This window comes from Spea bombifrons, chromosome 1 (genome assembly GCF_027358695.1).
Source record: "Spea bombifrons isolate aSpeBom1 chromosome 1, aSpeBom1.2.pri, whole genome shotgun sequence".
NCBI classification, from domain to species: domain Eukaryota; kingdom Metazoa; phylum Chordata; class Amphibia; order Anura; family Pelobatidae; genus Spea; species Spea bombifrons.
The window spans coordinates 91,226,299-91,248,019 of NC_071087.1; the positions used below are offsets into that span (position 1 = coordinate 91,226,299).

At 40.6% G+C, this 21,721-nt stretch overlaps 1 protein-coding gene across 2 annotated transcripts in view; it reads left to right on the forward strand.

Annotated features, from left to right (window-relative positions):
* Positions 1 to 258: 258 nt before the first annotated feature.
* The window catches only part of MLLT3 (MLLT3 super elongation complex subunit), an 81,218-nt gene continuing 59,755 nt past the window's right edge, over positions 259 to 21,721 (forward strand). For both annotated transcript variants that reach the window (XM_053465888.1, XM_053465889.1), the window contains exons 1-2: positions 259 to 435; positions 3,847 to 4,027. In XM_053465888.1, the coding sequence (XP_053321863.1) occupies positions 433 to 435; positions 3,847 to 4,027 (184 nt within the window). In that variant the 5' untranslated portion in view covers positions 259 to 432. The remainder of the gene's footprint in view (positions 436 to 3,846; positions 4,028 to 21,721) is intronic.

Here is a 21,721-nt window from a genome sequence, read left to right on the forward strand (position 1 = left end):
GGGATCCAGAAAGGGGGACGCTTCGAGATGCCGTTCGGCATGATCTGAGAGTTTGGAGAGGGAAGGGCACCGTCCACACTTGGATCAGCAGCAGAAGCACCTGAGTGATGGTATTAAGGGAGAGCACGGGCTTGGATTAAAAGCCACCGACTGGAGCATTGTAACACTTTGTATTGCGCTGGGCATAGACCAGCACCTGGATTAACGCATCGGGACGAGGGCTTGTTGGGGTGGTGGTAATTAGGGGGGGGACGAGTGGATTTCAATCAAGCACCTGCAGGAGGAAGTGGATTAAGACCTGGATCGCAACGATTTGGATCCCGAATCAGCAAGGAGAAGGTGGATCGCGAACAGCAGTGGCAGCGGCTCCAAGCTGGTTCTACACGATCCCCGTAATAAAGGCAGCCCGGCGGTGCAGGAGCTGCAGCTAGCATGGTGCGTTCGCTTTATGTCTTTGCTACACGGGCTTTCATGATAGAGAATGTAACAATACTAAATGACAGTCCGGAGGCAGCTCTATAGGGCCGTAAGTACAGGACGCTGCCCGTCCATTCAGCTAAACGACTGTGCATGAGAATGGAGATGTGTCAGGGCTAAATGCTAATTTAGTGATTTGTTGCATCGTATGTCACACATGGATGATCGCGATACACCGATCGGTAAATAAGGCTCGAAATATAATAAAGCGACGAATCGGACGCGTCTGGCAGCTGCCAGTCATTCGTTACCGATCTAGCGAGTAGAAGTAACGAGACACCAGATTAGAAAACAAAGAAATGCCAGGAGAGGTCCGGTACTGCGGGGCCGTCACGGACCTGCTGTGATCTGGGCTTATTCACGCAAAAGCACCGCATTCCTGCGCTAAGAGCACGGGGGTGCGCGATATATAAACGGATGTCAGCTCCTGCAGAACCTCTTTTGGGGTGGGGGTTAAGAGGCCGGGGGTATAAAGAGTATAGCCGAGTAAGAGTACATGATACAGGTACAAACTAGGAATGTGACACCGTCCTGCTAAACGCTAACATCCCCAAGAGGTTCTACAGCAGCTGGCTTTTCTTAAATATGGCACTTGGTTAACCATGTCCTGACCTCTACGACCTGAACTCACCTGCCTCTGTATGATTAATATTACGCGCCTAGGCATGTAACATACTGCGATCTCTGAGCCCCGTACCTCATAACCCAATGTGTATCCGTTCCTACAGCCCCACGTTTCGTCTGGGTCACCTGTATGTAGTGTCTGGTCTATAGAACGGAGGTCTACCTCTCTGGAATGACCCATGTCAGCTGATACAGGCCCAGCTAGACCTGCCGCAGAGACGCTGTAGGCTTTACTTAGTATCACCTCTGGTGGTTTCCCCCCTACCTGCATTAGCCCGGACACTCCCGAACCGGCAGTAGCCCGTACAACCCGTCTAACGGCAAAGGCGGGAGTCCCACAGCAGGAAGTGACGTGCGCGGTACTGGCGACTGGATTCGGCACCGGGGCTGCGTACGTCACTCTTACCTCTTCGCACCGGGAGCTTACCGGTGCAGCCTGGGCAAATGTGTGAATGGCGGCAGCGTGGTCCCACGCTACCCACTCATTGGAACACCGGCCTATAGGCGCGAGTGCTGTACCCTGACTGAGCCTCCTGGTTATGGCACTGGGGGTCCACCTCCTACCTGAAAGGTGCCAAATGCTGGCCTCCGGTTCCCTTCAGTAATGCGCAGTGTCTGCCCTCACGTGCTGCCTCCAGACGTGTGATGTTTATTTGCGTATAGGGCGCCAACATTGGCTCCCTATGCCTCAGGGAGTAAATAATATACATATCGTGGAAAGTTACAGGAGCCATTATTTCTGTCTCCCTAAGTTCTGTGCTATATGTACTTGTGTGTGTGTATGTATATATATATATATATATATATATATATATATATATATATATATATATATATGATACATAAAGGGGGAATGAGAAGCTTTCCCATTGCTATGTGGAAACATTTCCACAGCGGGAGCTGGCTCGGTATGGGGTTTAAGTAGGCAATAACCCTCAGCATGCGTAATGTGATCATGTATTTCTTACAGCTTCCTCTAGCACATGCGCCAAAACAAGTCATTTTATAAATAATAGCTTTTTTCACGTCAAGATGATAATACGCACCGCAGTTCTAGTGTATGTGAAACCGGTGCTTCTAATTCAGGGTTACCCGGTACCCCACCACAAAATAATAATGTTTCTAGAAGTGTTGGATATGTTCTTTTTGGTGCAGAAGCTGTATTTAAAGTATATCTGCAATCCACATGCTCATTCGTTGTACAGCACTGTGGTATACGATGGCGCTCTATGATTCAGTATATAATAAGAGTGTTTGTTTTCACGACATAATAGATTAGGCAGCACGCTGATCAGATTTCTTTAAAAACAAACAAACTGCGGTTTAATTCCGTTTAGCATCTTTTGATAATTATTGAGGTATGTGCCCTGTGTGCCGGGGAAGGTCTGGGTAGAGGCAGCCATTGTTTGCACATGCGATTTCCTTTGTGTTTTTATGAGAATCGTCCAGCGTGTGTGGTCTCTTTTTGGGGTGCCGTTTGTTCTTACTTTATTACTAAAAGCATGAAAGGTATAATATGCCTGAAAAAGTGAGCGAGGTAGTCTCGAAAGCTGGCAACCCATTACACGGCAGTTATAGCCAATAAAGCTATCGTCTTTACCAAATTTGCTTTCAGCATGATAGGGATTGTAGTGCTAGGGGTTGTGATCTTTGTGGGCAGTATTGCAGTTTAATCCTATCCACCCAGGGTTAATATGGAGTGTTAAATCTGTGCAGGTAACGTTCCAGTATCTGGGTGACATTTATTTCATCTATTAATGGAGTGTTTGCTTTTGGCTTGCTCTGCTTGCCGAGCGCTGTTAGGGTTGTGTATTTAAGGTGCGCTTTTTGTTAGGTCTTAATCACAATTGCCTCTTCGTAGGAGCGTAGAAAGCGGGGCTAAGAGGAAGAATGGACAATTGTTTCATACCCTGAGGCTTCTATTGAACCATAATGAAAACAAGGATAACACCCAGCTAGGGTATTAACATCCTCCCAATGGCTAGCACCAGTAACAAAAACATAGCTTGGGCGCTAACCCACCAGGAGGTCTGTGATCATAGTACCAAAGAAATGTTATGCGTTACGCAGAGCAGACCTTGCTCACATATGTGTTCTCCTCTGGTTTTGTATTTATTATTAGAAGGATCATACCTAGGTAGTCAGACACCATTTGTCTGGCGGCTCATACCGAGACAGTTTTAATTGATAGCAGGTATATAGGTATTGGCATTTGCCCATCAGCGTTAGTAGAGCAGTAATGGATCTATTCACTATCCCCTCCCTTAACTCAAACCCGGCAACGAGCATCACTAACTTAAACATGCTTTCCCATTTTCAGTTCCCGTAGACTGATTTGAGGGAAGACTCAATTGAGTTTAAATTAGTACATTGAAACTAAAAGCATCAGCTGAAGCCTTACCGTATAGAACTAGTTACCGTAGAACATGTTTATGTGAGTAATATTCTCCACAGGTCACTGAAGTCGGTGAGGGTACTGTTTGTATAAGGCCACCGTCTGTTGTGCGAGTCGGATGGAAAGTACTGGAGATGCGCTTATACAAAAGCTTTTGGTTTGTGAAAAGATGTAGTGACACGTGTGCATGTTTGTGATCTCCGATGTACGTGATGTGTGTTTTTTCTCACCTCCACGCATAGGACCATCATTCTATGTTACAAACGTGATTTTGGTACCGATGATTAAAATATTCTATGCATCTTCATTCAAATTATAGCGTGTTCATATTGTTGTTCTTTCAATTACAGTGTGCTGTTCAAGTTAAGCTTGAGTTGGGTCATCGGGCTCAGGTTAGAAAGAAGCCGACGCTCGAAGGATTTACCCACGATTGGATGGTATTCGTCCGAGGACCGGAGCACAGTAACATTCAGCACTTTGTGGAGAAAGTTGTGTTTCACTTGCATGAGAGCTTCCCAAGGCCCAAACGAGGTAAATGTATGTCCTGTTGTGTGCCAATGCATCACTCCTCTGAGATCAAACTATTAACTGTAGGACTGTAATAATCCAGCAACTGAGCTCTTCTGCATATTCTTTCTTTTGGTGTTAAATGTTTTCACTTTGGCTTCTGTTGGCTTTCTACATTTTCATGGACCCCAATTTCAAAGGAATTAATGGTTTTATATTCTGCATTATGCTGTCACTTGCATATCGCGTGCGTTTCCTGAATATCCTATGATATGTCCACTGTTGCTTTTTACAGTGAATGAAGTGTGTTATAAAAAATCATGATATTACACTGGAAATACAGCTTTGACTCTTCATGGAATCGGCTCCTTAGTGGGTGCGTTATGGAGTACTACTCTGCAATGTTGCCTGGTTTTTTTTTTATGTGTTGTTTTTGTGAGAATTTAGGCAAAGTCATGGAAAATCTTGTGCCGTCTGGCTATATCCCAACTTTCTTCTTCTCCTGGCCTGCGTTGGATGAGTGCATTAACGCATCAGCCGTGATTGCGTGTCTAAACTGTGTAAAATAGCCTGATGAAGGCATTTACAGCTCACATATGGGACTGTGGAGTGGTCGAATGTTTACTTTCGACAGACAGACAGACCTCCTGTCCTGGTTGAATGTATACACTGCGTATTTCACCCTTTGATTTGACTTTCTGTTTAAATAGATCTCACTGAGTCCCCGTTTGTGTGACTCTTCAGGAAATACATTAGTCTTGCAATGGTTTGTATATATTTCTGTTGCTCCAGCCTAATCTTATTTCTGGCGATTTAAGATTGATTCCTATGATTTATGTCTGTTCGCACTGTTTTGTACATTTACTAAATATACCTGTGCCATCTCAGTGTTCAATAATGCATATGTTAGCACTATATTGCTTAATGTAGAATTTAACTCCGTTGATGTGCTCTGTAACTGATTATTCTCTCTTTGTGGCAACGTAATGTCCCTCCAATGTTATCCTGTAATATATCTGAAATTAAGTTTTTGGAATAAAAGTGTAGATTGCTTCAATTGTTAACACTTTTTCTATTGTAAAGAACCCATTGTTTGCCCTGCGTATTATGTAGTGGGAGACAAGCGTGATTCTTCTCCTGATAATAAATACATATTATTGGGCATGAGACCTTTTATGGTTTCTGTCACAATGCGAAATTCCCATTAATGGATTATGGAAATAGTGCTCCTACAATCTGTCCTATGGTTGGATTAATGGTTTCTTTATACAAGATCTAGCAATTACCTAACAGACTCATCATAATTTAGTAAATTCAGTCTCCTGATGTATGGGAATAACGGTCACCTGCGAGTAGTCTTGGATTCTTGTTGCTACAGAGAACTACCCTCTAGGCTTTAGAGCAAACTGGGTATTTCCAACCGTTTGTCTCGTCTCTAGTAACATATTCTGCATTGTTGTGTGATTTAAGATCACTTATGTATTGCCAGTAGCTGCAGGGCAGTGCGAGATGTAGTTAGCATTGTAAGATGCCAAAGATCTTATTCTGTGTGTCACAGCCCTGCGTGTCCCTTAACGTGTTGTGTATTCTCACTGTTATTTACCAAGGGTGAAAGCCTCAGGAGGGAGATTTGTGTGATTTTGTTTCGAGATGTGCTGTGAGTATCTTAGTCTGTAAACATTTAACTATCTTATACAGGTTTAGAAACGACTTATTTTGATGTTGGCGATGGGAAGCTGAAACGCTTCCCTGAGACGTCCAAAATAATAATGTTGTGACCCAAGTGATAAGCAATTGGCTGGCAAACACAGACCTTTCAGAGCGCTTTTGATGACTATTACACTAGCATTTCCCATCCCTTTATATGGGTATTACATCTATGCACACTAAAATAAGAAAACTGCTGACTCTTCACATCTTTATTCCGGTACTAGCAGATTCACGCATAAGGGGAGATCTAAGAGGACGTGTGAAGCTTCTGTGAGTCATTCTCGATGGGAAATATATCACAGCCGTGTCACGCACATTTTATTTTCATAAAAGAAACCCTTTCATATATGCAGTTGCCGTGAACAGCCCCTTCCCAACAGGCAGCATTTAAGGGGTATGGTTTTGAGTGCTGCCCTGTGTCTGGCATGAGACTTTTGAGTTTTGCGGGTCAGTGTTGCGTCATGGCGTCTGTGTATATAATATTAGATATAATAAGCATTTGTATTTGATGCAGAGCATGTCTCCTAAAGCCGAACACCTTTGTCACGAACTGCGTAGTTTATTCCCTCCAGCGACTTTATTTTCTCGTCTTGAGGGAATTTAATGGCAAGCAGACATGGAAATTGTTGCTAGGTGGAGTGAGACCGGTTCCACGACTGGAAATACACACTTGCCTCTAAGACGCACCAATGTGATATCTAGCGGGAGTTTTTTTATTTTTTTTGTATGAGATTTTTAGAATGGAAAATACATTGATCTTTAAAAATAAATAATAATAATAAAAAGCGGCCATTGTTTGCATAGTGATTTTATTTCTTGAGCGCTCTGTGTGTTTCCACGATGTGACAAGTGCTGGGAAGTTTGCCAGCTAACATGGCCCTGCGGAGACCTTGTCATATTCTAATTACACATGACTCCCAACCTTTCCTATTCAGTGAGAACAGCGCAGGCCGCACTAAACATGCCACTCGCTTTCTCTCATTCATTTCAGATTTCCAGCACTCGTGAAATTACAGTAATGAGCGCCAGATAGACACCCTCCAAATCTCCTAATCATTTCAGACCTTCACAAGTCCTAGTTTAGTAGATTAGTGTCACATGGCTAACGGATGCACTTAGAAAATGCACTTTTTAACCTTCATTTTTCTTTTAATTGCCAAACGTTTCAATGCTTTATTTTCCACATACATGGGAACGTTGTTCATAGGTTCCGTGTGTTGGTCAGTGACATGAACTTTAAACTTGTCAGTCTTCATTTTTGTATTTTTATCAAGAAGAAAAAAAGAGTAAATGGCATGTAAAACAGTAGTGTAATTTGTAATATTTTAAAGATTATGAATATGGTTGTTATTATTAATAATACTAATTTATCTAGCACCAACAATTTACGCAGCGCTTCATACAATACATATATTCAAGGGGTATGACAAAACGAGAAATGACAGAGTAAGACAAACTGATACATTAGGTGGAGAGAGCCCTGCTCGCAATCTTGACTTGGACTATAGAATTCCAGCTTCCCCAGTTGCTTTTGCAACAAATCCTATGAAGGCTTTGACAAGCTGAAATTGGCATGTTCTCGTGAATATGTTAATTTCATTTGTATGTCTGTATGTTTGTACATTTAACAGATGTACGTAGTAGAGGCAGAGCCGGGTTAAAGAGCATCCATCTACCTTACCCCTCAAACCATCTCACAATGTATTGAAGCAGAATGCCAGGATAAGTTGCTTTAATAAATAGCCAGGGTGGCCACATGGGAGCTGCTGTTGATATTTGTTCCGCAACTTCACTTATCAGCAAGCTGGTCAGAGGATATCCTTGGGCAGCAAGACAATGTCTGAAATTCAGGACCGTCTTGCTTAAAACAGGATAGTCTGGGATTATGTAAATGTCAAGTGATAACAACATGTCCAAATCTATTGTCATACAATTAGTAGATGTATAGTTCAAAAGCCCTAACACCTTTACCATGATAAGTGCCCGTAACCTCACTCCCTCAGCCATACATGAAAACTTGCGCCAGAGGAAACATCTCCATTGAGTTATCTGTCTGGGACAGGGCAGTCTGGGACCAAATGTGAGGCACGTTTCCTATGTACGAGGGAACCGACAACCCCAGATGTATGTTTCCACCTTCATGCGCCTCATCCGGTTGGTATCTTGCTAGGCAAAAGGCAACAAGGAGGTCCTTCTTTCAGCCTACTTGAAACCTATAATGGCGCTCCAATTATTGTATAAGTGCTTTCCTGTAATAGAAATAGTCTAACATCAGCACTTACCTATGATTATCTGCAGAGCTGGGCTATATCTGTATCTCATCAGATCTAATACTGACTTAGTGCACGATGTGAGCAGAAGTGAACTCCGCAGGATTCTAGAAAAAAAGCAAAAAAAAAAAACAACCATCCCCCCTGCTGAGATGAAACCACAAGAATCTGCTCTCTGTTTGGGAAGAAAAAATAAAGTCTGTAGAACCCTGTCTGTAAAACCGACCAAGTTTCCTAATTACTAAGTGTTCTGCATGTCATTATAGAAACCCATTTTGACAGGGGAGAACGTAATGGCCCTCTTTGGTTAAAAAAACCCAACTTACGCAGTTATTTGTAACGAGAAATACTACAGGATAAGTGATTCAGCTAGAGTACAGTATTGTATCAGCTTTGTTTCCTGTAGGTTGTTACCCTTGTTGGTATAGTATATAAATGTATCTAAAATTAAATGTAATTAATATCTACAGAAGACAAGTACACCAAATAGATGTTCCTGTTTTTAGAATTTCTTCCAATCAGGTACCCCACATACCAATCGCTTGTCGATGGAGTGCCTCTAATATGACAGTTTATTTTGCGGTTCGTTTCAAGAATCGCTAATGTACCCCCAGATCCCTTCTAGGAATATTCCATACACATGAGAACGTTTAGCTTAGGTGTTATCTTCTACTCCCGGCGCAGTACAATTTGTGTTTATCACGAACAATAAAGTTTTGCAAAAAAAAAAGCCAGGTTATTCTTGGAGAGGGCTGCCCTTATCCCACACTGGGCTCCTTTTGATAAGGTAGCTTTGATTTCACTGCAGCCAGACCCCGAGAATACAAAAGTGTCTAGACCAGACTTCTCACCATCGCCAATTACTACATGTGGTGAAGTGTGTAGTCCATCACTTCACACGGCTGTAATGATGTCTTTTATCGCAGCAGGGACTGCTCTGCTAAACAAGTAGACCAGGGAAACACTGGTTTTCAAAGAGTTTTTTTTATTTTTCTTTTAAAAAATAAAAACATTTCTATAATAGAAGTTTTATTAGTCGGAGGAATGCTTTATCTGCCGTGTCAGGGCTTCCGTACTCTACAACGCAATAGCTTTCTGGAGTTCTGGAATATCATAAATCGTAAAATATTTTTTAGAAACGTCATTTGACACCATGCTGCCTTGAAAGAGGGCGCTCCGTAAGCCTCGGTTGCCATCTTGATGAGAAGCAGAAACATTCTTTCTTTCTGATTTTGAAGTTCATTGTATGTTCAAATCCACTGGAAAACTTCTTCATAGGGGGCTTTTAAAATGTATCCGTATTATAATACAAACCTTTTTATATGAAATAATTAGAAAGGTGCCTTTTAGAAGCGGTCACTGAAGGCCTGTTAAAATGAGTAAGGCCACATACTGGCCGGATTATAGCCAGACATGCCTAGGGGTGAAAGGTTTGATCTCCCTTAACAGAAACATAAAAACGTTGACTTGTTAAAACGCTGCATTCGGTGTTTCAACGACACTGGATACTTTCACGTTTCCATGACTAATTCTCTTTTATTTTGAAGCTGACGTAACCTGATTAAAAATGACTTGTTTACTTTTTTATCTCTTAATACCCATTCTTATAGCAGACCTGTATATGTGACTAGTTCCTTGGCTGATTGGGAGCTAGTCTGAGAAAATCAGCCTTAAGTGCTGTTTGTGGTTAAGGTTCTACTTCTGTGGGAGGCATTTCCTTTGTAGACGTTATCATTTTCAGTTAGTGGAACATTTAGAAAAATTTAGCACAGACTGAGGAGGCCTGTGAGATTTAAAAATCACAATATTGTGGCGTTAAACATGCCTTTTTTTATTTTTTTATTTTTTTTTTCCATCACACTGACATTTTATATACAGCAATATTTAATTGGCGGGTCACTCCATGTATACAGCTCTGTAAATGATATGGTGTTCGGTCCCTTTTTACATTTTCACTGGGTCTCCCTTGCAAAAGCTATTTTCTGTGCAGGAGATGTGTTCAGTCAAACTGCAAATGCTGTGCGTTGGGGGCTGATTAAACCTCCTACTGCGATTGGCTGTTTCAAGCAGCGAATCAGTGTTAAGAATTGTTGGACCAGAAAGGAGGAGGGGAGCTGCAGGGCTGCAGCTTCTGCCTCAAGTAAGCGAGTACTTTCATAGAAAACATATATAGGTGACCCCCACACCAAGTGAGTGTAGATAATATAAAATAAATAATACAAATTCAATGTAGCTTCAAAGAGATCTGAGTATGTATGTAGAATTCAATCATAAAACAAGAAAAAAAAGAAAGACATCATAGTGTGATTCATCAAGACAAATGTATATATCTGGTAGGCAAACTGGACCTTTAATGTCGTGCATGGACAAATGATTCTTACAACTCTTCTTAGATTTATCATGTCCAGATTTCAGTATTTAAGACTTTTCCAATAAGGAATCCCCCATCGCCCTGATGTAAGGGCACGTTCATGCAATCCCAGTCTATTTCTCTCATAAAATGATTACACGTGTGGGAGTTTTCTACTCCCACTTCCATGAAGCTGCTTCTGCTCCTCACGTTAGTGCGTTTGGCACGGGAGAGGAACAGACTTGGCCTTGTACTACAGCAAACATTGAGAGTGGTGACATAACAGAGTAAGTGGATGGGAAACACTTTAAAAAGGATCATTGGATTTATAAGAGTAAGTCATGTTAAAATTACTAGTGCTTGAAAAAACAAAAGTTTCTGGAAGCAGAGGTTTCAGTTTACTATGGGCAAAAGGGATTATAATGCTACCACTGCTGTTTCATTATTCAATGCATTCTATGTCCCCTCACGGCCTTGCCGTTTCCATCATATGTATCTTGTGTCTATCAATTTCACTAATGAGGGTGTGTGTGTGTGTGTGTATGTGTATATATATATATATATATATATATATATATATATATGTGTATGTATGTATGTATGTATATGTGTGTGTGTATATTTATTTTTCTTTCTAGTTCACTTGGAAGCCTAAGCCTACGTTTTCTATTAGCCAATACTGTATGGAGACATTCTCCCCAGACATGGCTGCATGCATATTTCAGGGGGGCTGGGGTGTATAATGTTCAAATTCTTTTTTTTAAAAGAGCAGCCATAAAACAAAATTGAGTTACGGTTGAGTGAATGTCTTTGACCTTTTTACATACAATCCTGTACACTGGATCTTTTTTGTTTTACCCCCTGTGCATTGACAATACCTATAAGACAGCGAGGCAATATATTTCTTTACGCAATCCGTGGCTTTTCAAACGCGTAGCCTAAAAGTAAAAAAAAAAATAAAAAAAAAAGGGCAGATGTATCGAGTCCAAGTATAGTTTTATGTAGTTCCGTCTGAAGTATGCTTTCTGGCATAATGTATGGTCATGTACTAAGTAAGTATGAACTGAATGTGTACTTTTTCCATTTATAAGTTTGTTTGAAATAATTGAGCCCAAGGCGATGACAACAAAGGTTTTTTTTTATTTTTATTATTTTATTAAAATTGGTTAGTGTTTCCAAATAGCTGACCTGGGAGGTTGTCTGGAGGGTTCAAGCATGGTTTCATTTTAAGTCTGATTGTATGAATTCAGTGACCTTGAGAAATGTTTAATATTTTAATCGTTAAAATAAGGGTTTTTTTTTAATCTGATTTGAAGCGATCATACATTTTTATTTGTGATTCCAGTCAACAACAAGTAACCCAGCTCTGGCTTTTAAGCTACACAAGTTTAGCTATCATTCTGTGAGATTTTGAATTACAAGGAGCCTGTTTTTTTTTTTTTTTTAGATATATTTTAGTTTCTTGTTTTTTACACTTTTTATGTCAAATATTAGATTTGCCAGGCTGGAACACGCATAATACTGAAGTATGACACATAATAGCAGGTTACTGTAGCCGAGCAGGTGTTTGAGCTGGTTTGTGTTCGCTCCTACAGAGTCTCATACCCATTTCTGTCCTGCTCTGCATCCACATTCTTTACTACTTTCACAAAGCCTTAACAATGCTCCCCATAGTGACCAAAACATTGCCTTTTATATTGATGGCGCAATAAACAGCACCTCAGACAGCAATGTATATATTGACTTTCCTTACCCGCTACTTGTTTAGTTAACTTGTTCCCTTTAGAACCCGCTGGATCGCATACTCAACAGGCACCCAGAGCTTGGCCGGTCTTTGCCGGCACGATCAGGATTCCACTACCTGTGTGTATCGATGTATTTATATACTGTGTGTGTCCCGGGCAGCCTCACTAATGAACAATGCATATTAAAGTACTTCAATAGCACCTGGAAGCCTATGGGCTTGCACACGGGGAATGACAAATGCATATGAGAAGATTCTGCAGAATCCCCTTATGTATTTGCAGTGTGGACACTCCCCAAAAGGGGACACTCTCCAAAAGGGGACACTCCCCAAAAGGGGACACTCGGTTCTCACATGCATTAAAGTGCAAATGATAGCCGAGTGTCTCTTTAAGTAACACAAGCTGAGCCAATGTTATGAACTGCATTTTCTTTTATGCTGCAGTTGTGTATGGATAAAACAATTAAAAGTGCATACCAGTTTATTTTATTAAGATCACCCTAATGGTTTGCACAGCCTTTGTCGTTTTTCTTAACAGCGTAGGTGCCGCTGCCGAAAAGTTTATTTAAAACGATGGCCCCAATACCCCACACGTGTAGGTTTTTATGTTTAGGGTGAATTAGATTGGATGACATACCCCTATTCTTTACATTACACTAAACTCACCTGTTTAGTGAATAGACCTTTCAGTGTGTGTGTGTGTGTGTGTATATATATATATCTATTTTTTCCCTCTCTTATTAAATAACAGCATTCACACACCCTCAGATAGCCAGAGCCATGGACACATCATCCTGAAACCAGGGAGCTCTAAGGGATTTTAGACTTAAATCTCGGCCCCCTGAGGCAGCAGACACCTGCAAAGGAACATAAAGGATTGAGGTAGTTCGCATACCTGAAATGTTTGCACGTTGTGAAGGCGATAGTGTAGTATTCTCTGCTAGCCAACTGTCATTGGAACAAAATAATCGCAAGAAACATCACTTTTGAAGAAAATCACATAAATCAGGACTTTTTACCCTTTTATACGTATCGGCCTATTAAAACTGCATCATTTATCCAACTCTTACAAAGTGTATAACGTATACAGAAAAACACCAATTGTATAATTTTAAAGCCTATGACGAATGTTCACGTCACAGGGTGACCAGGTGCTAAGCTCTTAATCGCTATGCATTTATTGTTCTTTTCAGCCTTCAGCTCTAGCGTATCGCTGACCGTTACCGGCAGCTCGTCACGTGCTTTACCGAGGTTTCTGTTTCGTTTGGAGACGGGTATTTAACCAAACAAGCGGATTTTCATTAAGCGAACGTTAGTATCCGCAAGCACAACAATCAGCGGCGCTCCCTGCCTTGCGTACGGTTTATCAGGAGGAAATGATTTTTAAATTGAGCATTATTAATGTGCTGCTGATCCAAGCTGTCATACATCAAAGTGCAGCAGAGCTGAAGGGAGGGGGAGAGAACAATTCACTCGCTGCTTTTGTCACTTTTGTCCATATCGGTTATCTCTGCCTTGTTCTGACAACAACTGTGTCTTTTTAAAAAGGTCAGCGTACGCCATACGCTACTTGTTGGGGTTATGCCGGCATCAGACACACCGGTCCCTGCTTTCTTTGAGGCACCCGAGAAATCCATCTCCGAAGTCTTTAAGTTGTCATTATTAAGCTGAAGATTAATTGTGTCCGCCATGGAATCTTCCAGGGATGTCATTTTTTTGTCATGCTAATGTGCTTAAAGATGTTAGCCGCCAGCTGCAATATGCATTCATTCCTTCAGATGCTCATTTGGTAACAGTTTTTGCTTTTACGTGTATTTGAATAAATAAGTCAGAGGGCAGGAGCCCTTTTCTGTTCGTAATACGCTACACAAGAAGTTACTGACTTGAGTACAGTTGTATGAGAGCTGCCCTATTGATGGACTACCTGACAACAGGATCCCAAGCCATGGGTGTATCCATGTTGTTTGGATAAAGCAAGACCTTCTAGTGCAACATATCAGTCCACACCAAAGACCATGAGCAGCCAAACAATCTATATTACATTCCAGGTGCCATAATGCTATTACAGTAGGGAGCCTTAACATGAAATATTACGAAAATAAACCCTCTATTAGCCTGTAGATCCCTTGGGTGCTGTAACTCCTTTCCTTTGTTTGTCTATCCACTCGTGTATTAGGCTTGCTGAGTTACACGGTAAGACATACTGGGACAGAAAGGGAAAAGGGCCTGGCTTTTGCAAGCTTACAATCTGTTTGGAGGTTGAGTGGGAATTAGGCAGAAAAAAGGACTACTTTGGTAAAGATGATGTAGAGATCTAGAAGGTGAGGAGGATGGATGGTTTCTTTTCAGTGTTAGGGTGTAAGCTTTTCTTAATAGGTGTTTTTTTAGGGAACATTTAAAGCCAGAATATGTAGTGAAGAGTCTTATAGACCAAGGTGGAGAATTTCAGAGCATAAGTACAGCGCATCTAAGATCCATGAATCACACGTGGGAAGAAATGATAATGGTTGAAGAGACACACATGTGGCAGTAAGAGCAGATATATTTGGGGTGCAGTCTGGTTAAGGGGTTTAAATTTAATTATGTAGGTTATGGGAGTAAGTGGAGGAACTGGCACGTTGGGGCAGCAGATGAAGAGTTATATATATATATAATGAGCCTTCATAGGCTGTCTGCCCCTTGATGCTCTGGAAATGTTCCTTCACGTTCTGTTCCTAGGCTAGATCTGTTACCCATACAGTAGAAATATCCGGAATCAAAAATCTATATTGGTTAGCTAATAGTTAATATGTTGCACATTTGAAGTACACCTTAATATGGATGTTAATATAGCCAGAGGCAGTGAACCGCAGTAAACTTCTGGACCTTATAATTGGATACCGTAGATATAATAAATTAGTAATTTTGATAAAGCGTTCTTTGAACATGAAGAGTGCCGAGAGCGGCCCGCCCAGTACATGTAGTAGGAATATGCAATTTGACCTGTAAAATGGCTTATTATACAGCAAGCCTTTTATTTCTGAGACGCTCTGCAGGACAATGCACACAATCTACATACTTCCATTAAACGACATGTGCTTTTCTGTTTCATCTTGTGCAGCATAGCTAATAAAATTCATTGCGGGAGGGGAAAAAAAGGAGTGAACAAACGATACTATGAAAGGTTTTGGGGAAAGGACAAACAAAGACAAAATCTATTTATGCCGCTGAGCGAGCGGGGAGCGTCTCTAGAATCCGAATGTGTGTTACAATGCATTGTCCTGGGCTCCTTTCTTTTCCCCATGGTGTAAGTGGTCTACATGCTGATAAGTAAATGCTTCCTACACAGTGGGAATCGATGTACATTGAAATGGAAATCACAAGTGAAAGCAAATTGCATTTTGGTTTCTCTGTTCTATTTTCTTTCTTTTTGATGCCTGGTATAGTATGTTTAAGCGATCGCCATGATTTATTTATTTTTTTGGTCAGTGTCGCCAACCCAGTTATACGTTCAGATTGGGCCTGTGCGAAAAATGAAACAAATGAGTTTTGAGAATGAGTATTGTTTATTAAAGTAGCGAAGTTGTTGTATATACCGGGAGGGGGGTTGGGTTATTGTGATTTTAAATATTGTAGACCTTTTCATTTGACCATTAAGAATAATCTGTCGCTGCTGTTGCTTAATTACTGATTTGTGAACAATTGGTAAACTTGTATATTGTTGTTGTAGTTGGAGATCAGGTTTAGCTAATATGCATTCATATTCTGTGTTTACGTGTATCTGATGGCATCCCAGGGTATCAGAGCAACAGACGCGGGGGTGTTGTTAAACTGCATTTAATGGCTATATCATGTACCTAGAACATAAAACGTCTTGCATGGATCATATCATGACTAAAAATTCAATTATAGGTGGCAGTTTTTAACCTGCTTATATTGCCTCCTGTCAGGGAGCGTTATCCGAGGAGAACAACCAGATCTGCTTTACTCTTTTGTATAATATATACACTTTCCTGTGTGTGTCTTGCTCTGCAGCCATTGTAGGGAATGGCAAACATTACTCCTACATTACCAACCAAGATGGAATGACGGGAGACGCGCCGATTAGTATTAAACTTTTTTTTTTATTATTATTTTATTTTTTTTATATCTAGCACCAACAGTTTACGCAGCGCTTCTCCAATTCAGGTCCTGCATGATCATTTTCATGCTCTCTGCTTTTTATTTATTTATTTATTTTTTAAAAGACTAAATATTATTAGCAGTACTATTAGGGAGATATTACAGACTGTGTTTCTCTTTTACAATTGATTACACTTTTGTGTTGTTCCTTTTTTTTTTTTGTTGTTGTTTTACGCCAGAACAAGCGAGTGCTGGCACACGGCTCAATGTATTTTATAACATTTTCTTTGTGCTCGTATTGTGTGTTCTATTAGTGGATGTTGAAGTGGATAACACAACTCTCAAACAGTTAGTGCCTTCATGAAACTGAAGGCGACCATCGTGGGCGATGGGCTCCGTAGCACCGACATTCTCAGTGCATCTGGTGACAAGTCATAACTAGAGGAGGAGGAGGATGCTAGAGGCCTTTATTTATCATAAATAATGACTCGACTCGATTCCCATTAAGAATAATCACTGATTGACATCATAACCTATTGCACGTTACTTAAGGCAAAAATTAAGAGCAGTAGTCAAGGCGAGGAGGCCCCGAGCCTGTCAGGCTTTAAGGAAATTATACATGTGTGCTGCCTCAAAAAAAAAACTACATTTGTCAAATGAACAGAACTGCCATAAAACAGCCCCCCCCCTTTCATTAGCCATTCGTTCAGACTTCCAAATTAAACGAAAGTGATCTGGAAGGTTTTCTGGAAGTCGGAGTTGAGGTGAGATCACTTCCCCAGCTTTTAGAATTGCGAGCTTTAAAGGCAAGACTTTGCAGCTGCTACATGTTTGCCACAAGCCTTCAACTAATATAACCCAGGATTTTACACACAGTCAGTTTTCTCTATAAAATATGCTTTTTTCTCTTTCTTTCTTTGATTTAGGGGTGAGGAGATCGTTATCGTTCCCCTGTTTTAGTCTGAACGTTGTGCCATGGGGCCCAGTCATGCTTACAAACAAAATATTTGCAAGGAAACATTCATTTACATTTGTAGGCCTAAGCTGGATGTATTTGGCTGCGGCCTCAGGAGCAGCGAGCTGTAACAGTCTGTCCTTTCAAGCCCTATTGCCTCCTGGCAAGGTAAACGAGGGCTGAGAAGGAAAGCACTCGCCCAATTAATGTCGTCCAAACCCCCCCCCCACACACACACACACTCTTTTACATATCACTCCTAAATTACTAAATGTTAAGTAGCTTTCATTTTTCGTCCCGTATCGACAGACTGCTAGTTGCGGGATTGAATTAGTTATGAGGGGAAAAACCCTATTCTGATCAATTTTGTGTGTGAGTACTCTCCGTAGAGACTGCAAAATGCATTAAATGCATAGCGCCCCTCGATGTGACTATAATCAGCTATAAACATTTCTCATGAAACATGGTTCAGACTCCATTCGAGATAAGAAGATCCCCAAATGACTGGACACGCTTACTGTCTACTAAGCAGGATCTTCAGTGAGGACTCTTATCATTTATGAACATGCAGCTTCAATGTTAGTGCCCATAAACCTCAAGTGTGGCCCCTGATCTTTTTTGCTTCTGTTTTAAGAGCACAAAAATGGAGTGCGTTATCTGTGCCTTGAATTGTTTGGTCCTGTGTTCGAGGGGCAATCGCATTGTGCTTGGAACACAAAAAATGTGATCTGTGGGAGGGTGGGGTTTTTTTTTTTGTAGCATTTTTTCCTAGAATACAGTAAGACAATTTCCAAGTAATTTAACAAGATTAAATATGATAGACTGCCCAGTTGCTATAGCAACTACAGCTCTGACACATAGAGAATCAAACTGCTGCCCACTTTTGAATGCGCTATTATGTGGATGCCAGTAACCCATCTACTACAAGCCATCACCTGGGGAAATTTGTCCCTTCTTGCTTCTCTACTTTGCAATGTAGCAATATAAATTATATATGTACTAAATCTATAATATATATGATTTGCCTAATCCTCCAAGCTATTTCTGGGCTGAAGAAAGTGATCCGGGGGCATATATCCTGAGCTCCTAGCAAAACTCAATGATTTTCACAGTTATATATTAACTTGAGGGTAAATTTTGAATGCACCTGAGATCAACAGTTTTGTAGGTCATTGTGTATATATATATATATATATATATATATATTGTATATTTTAATTTATACATTAGTATTAGCTAATTAGAAAACGTTTTCTGTATACAGTTGCGAGTGATACCGCTTGCACCAATTTATATATTGCATGTATACCTTGTAGTGGGACCGCTTGCTAAGAAAATTGTGTGTGTGTGTGTATATGTATACATAAGGCAACAATAAAATATTAAATTAGCCTAAACAGTATAGGCATCTCAAATGGTAAAACATAATGTAATATATGATAAAGAGTACATGCCTTATTTAAAGTCTTTTGATTACGAGGGGTCAGGTCAAGCCCAAAGATTTCAGAGGCTCAGCTGATTCAGAGCCAGGCCAGGTTTTGACTGGCCAGACCACAGCTTTGTAACTGAAAACAATGCCTTCCAACAATCCAACTATCCAACTCAAATTGTCTTTGGCTGTGATTTGTCATTCATGAGGCTAGACTACTTTCTCTTGATCTAGCTTTCAGTGGAACTGAAGTGGTATCATGCTTCATTGTCATTATCAGTGGCTTTGCAGAAAGTGTATCTTGACTAAGGGTGTTTTATCGCTATGTGATAACTTAGTGCTCTTGTTGTTTTATTCAGTGGACCGGCAAGTGAGCAGGTGTCGAGAGTCTGTGCCATGAAGGCACACATCTTCCTGCTCTTTCTCCTAGGAATACCAGCGGTGAGGTGAACACAAAGATCCTGTGGGCCATCTGCTGCATTATACAAAAACTGGTCATTATTAGCCCCCGGTGTCTGTGGCTTACACAGAGCTATTGGTACAGAATCTATATCAAAGCACAACGGAGCTTTCCTCCCCAATAATCTCTTATGGTAGATACCATGCCTTACTTCTTGTATGCTGCTATGCTTTGTTTCTTATTTAAAAGTGTTCAAGTTAAGACTTTTTTTATGTTTCATTTGTAGTCTTGGCATTAAAAACAACTTGTGAAATTAGCTCTGGCACGTTGGCAGTTACTGGTGACTTGCTTAACAGAGGATGTTTATCTAAGGACAAATCTGCATCACAGGAAAGTCTTTCTTAGCACATTTTCTTTGATGCCCCAAACGATTCAATCTTTGATCAAAGGTTCCGTCACGTCACCCAAGGCACAGGTTTTACAGTGTTTCATTAATTCATTGACAGATTGCTTTACCATGCGTGCGTGGAAAAAATGTGTATCTCATTCCTCGTGGGCATATGTGCTGTAAGTATCCGTATTAACATGATGTGTTAATAAAGTAGTGAGACATGTTTAGCTCCGCTCCCTTTTCTCCACATAACACTAGCTTATTCTGATATAGCACAACAATTTTTTAAATTTAAGAACAGATGAAAATAGGTTGCAAAAATAGAGATATGCAATCAATGTAAACTGCATCATCATCCAGAAGCTTAGCTCAGGATGTCTTGGCCCACCAGACATCCTGTATGAAATGCCCACACTTCTCAGTAGACGGGTCCTTAACTCACTACACTGATACACACGCAGATGGGGTATGACATCACACCCCATTCATTAGGTCATGAATGCATTTGATATGTATATGTGTCATGTAGTAGGAGTCACGAGCCTATGTGACGATAGCCCTGTAATCTATCTGCAATCTTAGACTGTTCTATTGCAAAAATGAACAGTCTCTGGCAACAAATACCCATTGTTGTTGCTATTGGATTTTATGTATACAGCACCGGCATCTTGATACATATCGTTTTTATTTTCATAACTACACATCTCAGACATTTGAGGATAAAAAAATATTCACGGATGCATAGTACATATGAACATTCATGCTCACACACGCTTACACATCCATGCTGACACACAAACACTCTTACTCCAACATGCATACAGTCATACATACTCCCTCCTTTACCTTCTCTCTCACCTGCTCACTCCGTCACCTGCCGCTTTCTCTCTGGCAGCCTCGCTTTGACCGCTAAGGTCGCATTGACCTGCTGTGTTTCTGCCCGCCGGAGCTGGACTGGGCCTGGTTCTTTGAGAACAATTTTGGGCTGGCCCGGAAGGCAATTGCCCCCTTATCTTTAAAAATATAATGGCTAGCGATTCCTCTTATAATGACTGGTATACGTTAATGTTTTCACTTTTTCTTTGCAAGACAAATTATCAGTTGATGATGTGCTTAACGAATTGATGCTATGTGGTTTGTTTGCTTTTAGTTTTTTTTTTATTATTTTGTTCTCCTGATTCTAAGCGCAGTCTTTAGTCATTTTTCTGGGCCAGTAAAATATAGCGTCAACAAATCATTGTGTGTGGTATTTTTTGTTTTCAATTAATCAGAAGTGAGTTAAGTAACGGCCTTATCAGTGACATGACTGCTCAGCATGTACAGAGGAAGGAAGCACACAAAAGACTATTCCACTATAAAGCCACCTCCAGGCACTTTTCAACCCTGTGCAGCTGTGGGTTTATTACAGTGTCTGTAGCTTTTCTCTCTCTTCAAAAACCAAATCAAGAAAGCCAAAGCCCTCATAAAAAAGAGTATCTAAAAGCTTTAGCTAATCCTCAGATGAGTGACTTCAAATGTCCTAAAATAGATTAAAATCATTTACGAGCACAGATAAAGATTACTCTCCCTGTGTATGTGTGTGTCCGGACCTTTTTGGTGGGATGTTTCTGGAGTGATGATGGCCTTTTATTTATTTTATAAATTAAAATAAGTTTTTTTTTTTTTTTGTTTTTTTTTTTTTTTTCTTCTTCTTCTCCAAAATGAGATTCTTTTCAGATACTTGAGTTCTATCACATCACTTTGAAAGCTGTTGGCAATCTGCAATTTAAGACTGGAGAAGTAAAGATTCTAGATTGTAAGCTCATTTGAACAGGGCCCTCCTCGCTGTTTCTTTCTGTTAATTGCCAATTGTGTTACACTTATGTCATCATGTACAGTACTGTTGAGCGTGTTGGTGCTATATAAATAATTTCTTTATAGATGAAAGTAGGTGCGTACCCATGAATAGGAAAGTATCGGTAGCGCTGATTGCAGGCGATACCTTGCTATAAGCTTACCTCGAGTTGAGTAACTCGCACACATAAGAATCTGTAGGAGCTCCTAAGGTCTTCGATGAAGGCATGGATTGACTATAGTAATCAGAGTGCAATAACATTTTTCATGACTCTCAGGCTATACAATGTTTGTCGTATAGCAATTAAGCATTCCCTTTACAAACATGAATTGTGGCAGCATTTCACATGATGGTCTGGACATTTAACAGTACGAGGGATGATGTTCCCGATGTTACCCTTAGTAACCACAGTGTTAACTGTGTCTAGAACTGCAATGAGAGGCTGGGAAATAGCCATCATAGCTAGCTTTGTTTAGTTTTGCTTAAAACTTTATTTTGGTGACCACTCTTGCATTGTGGGGAAGGCTATCAGGG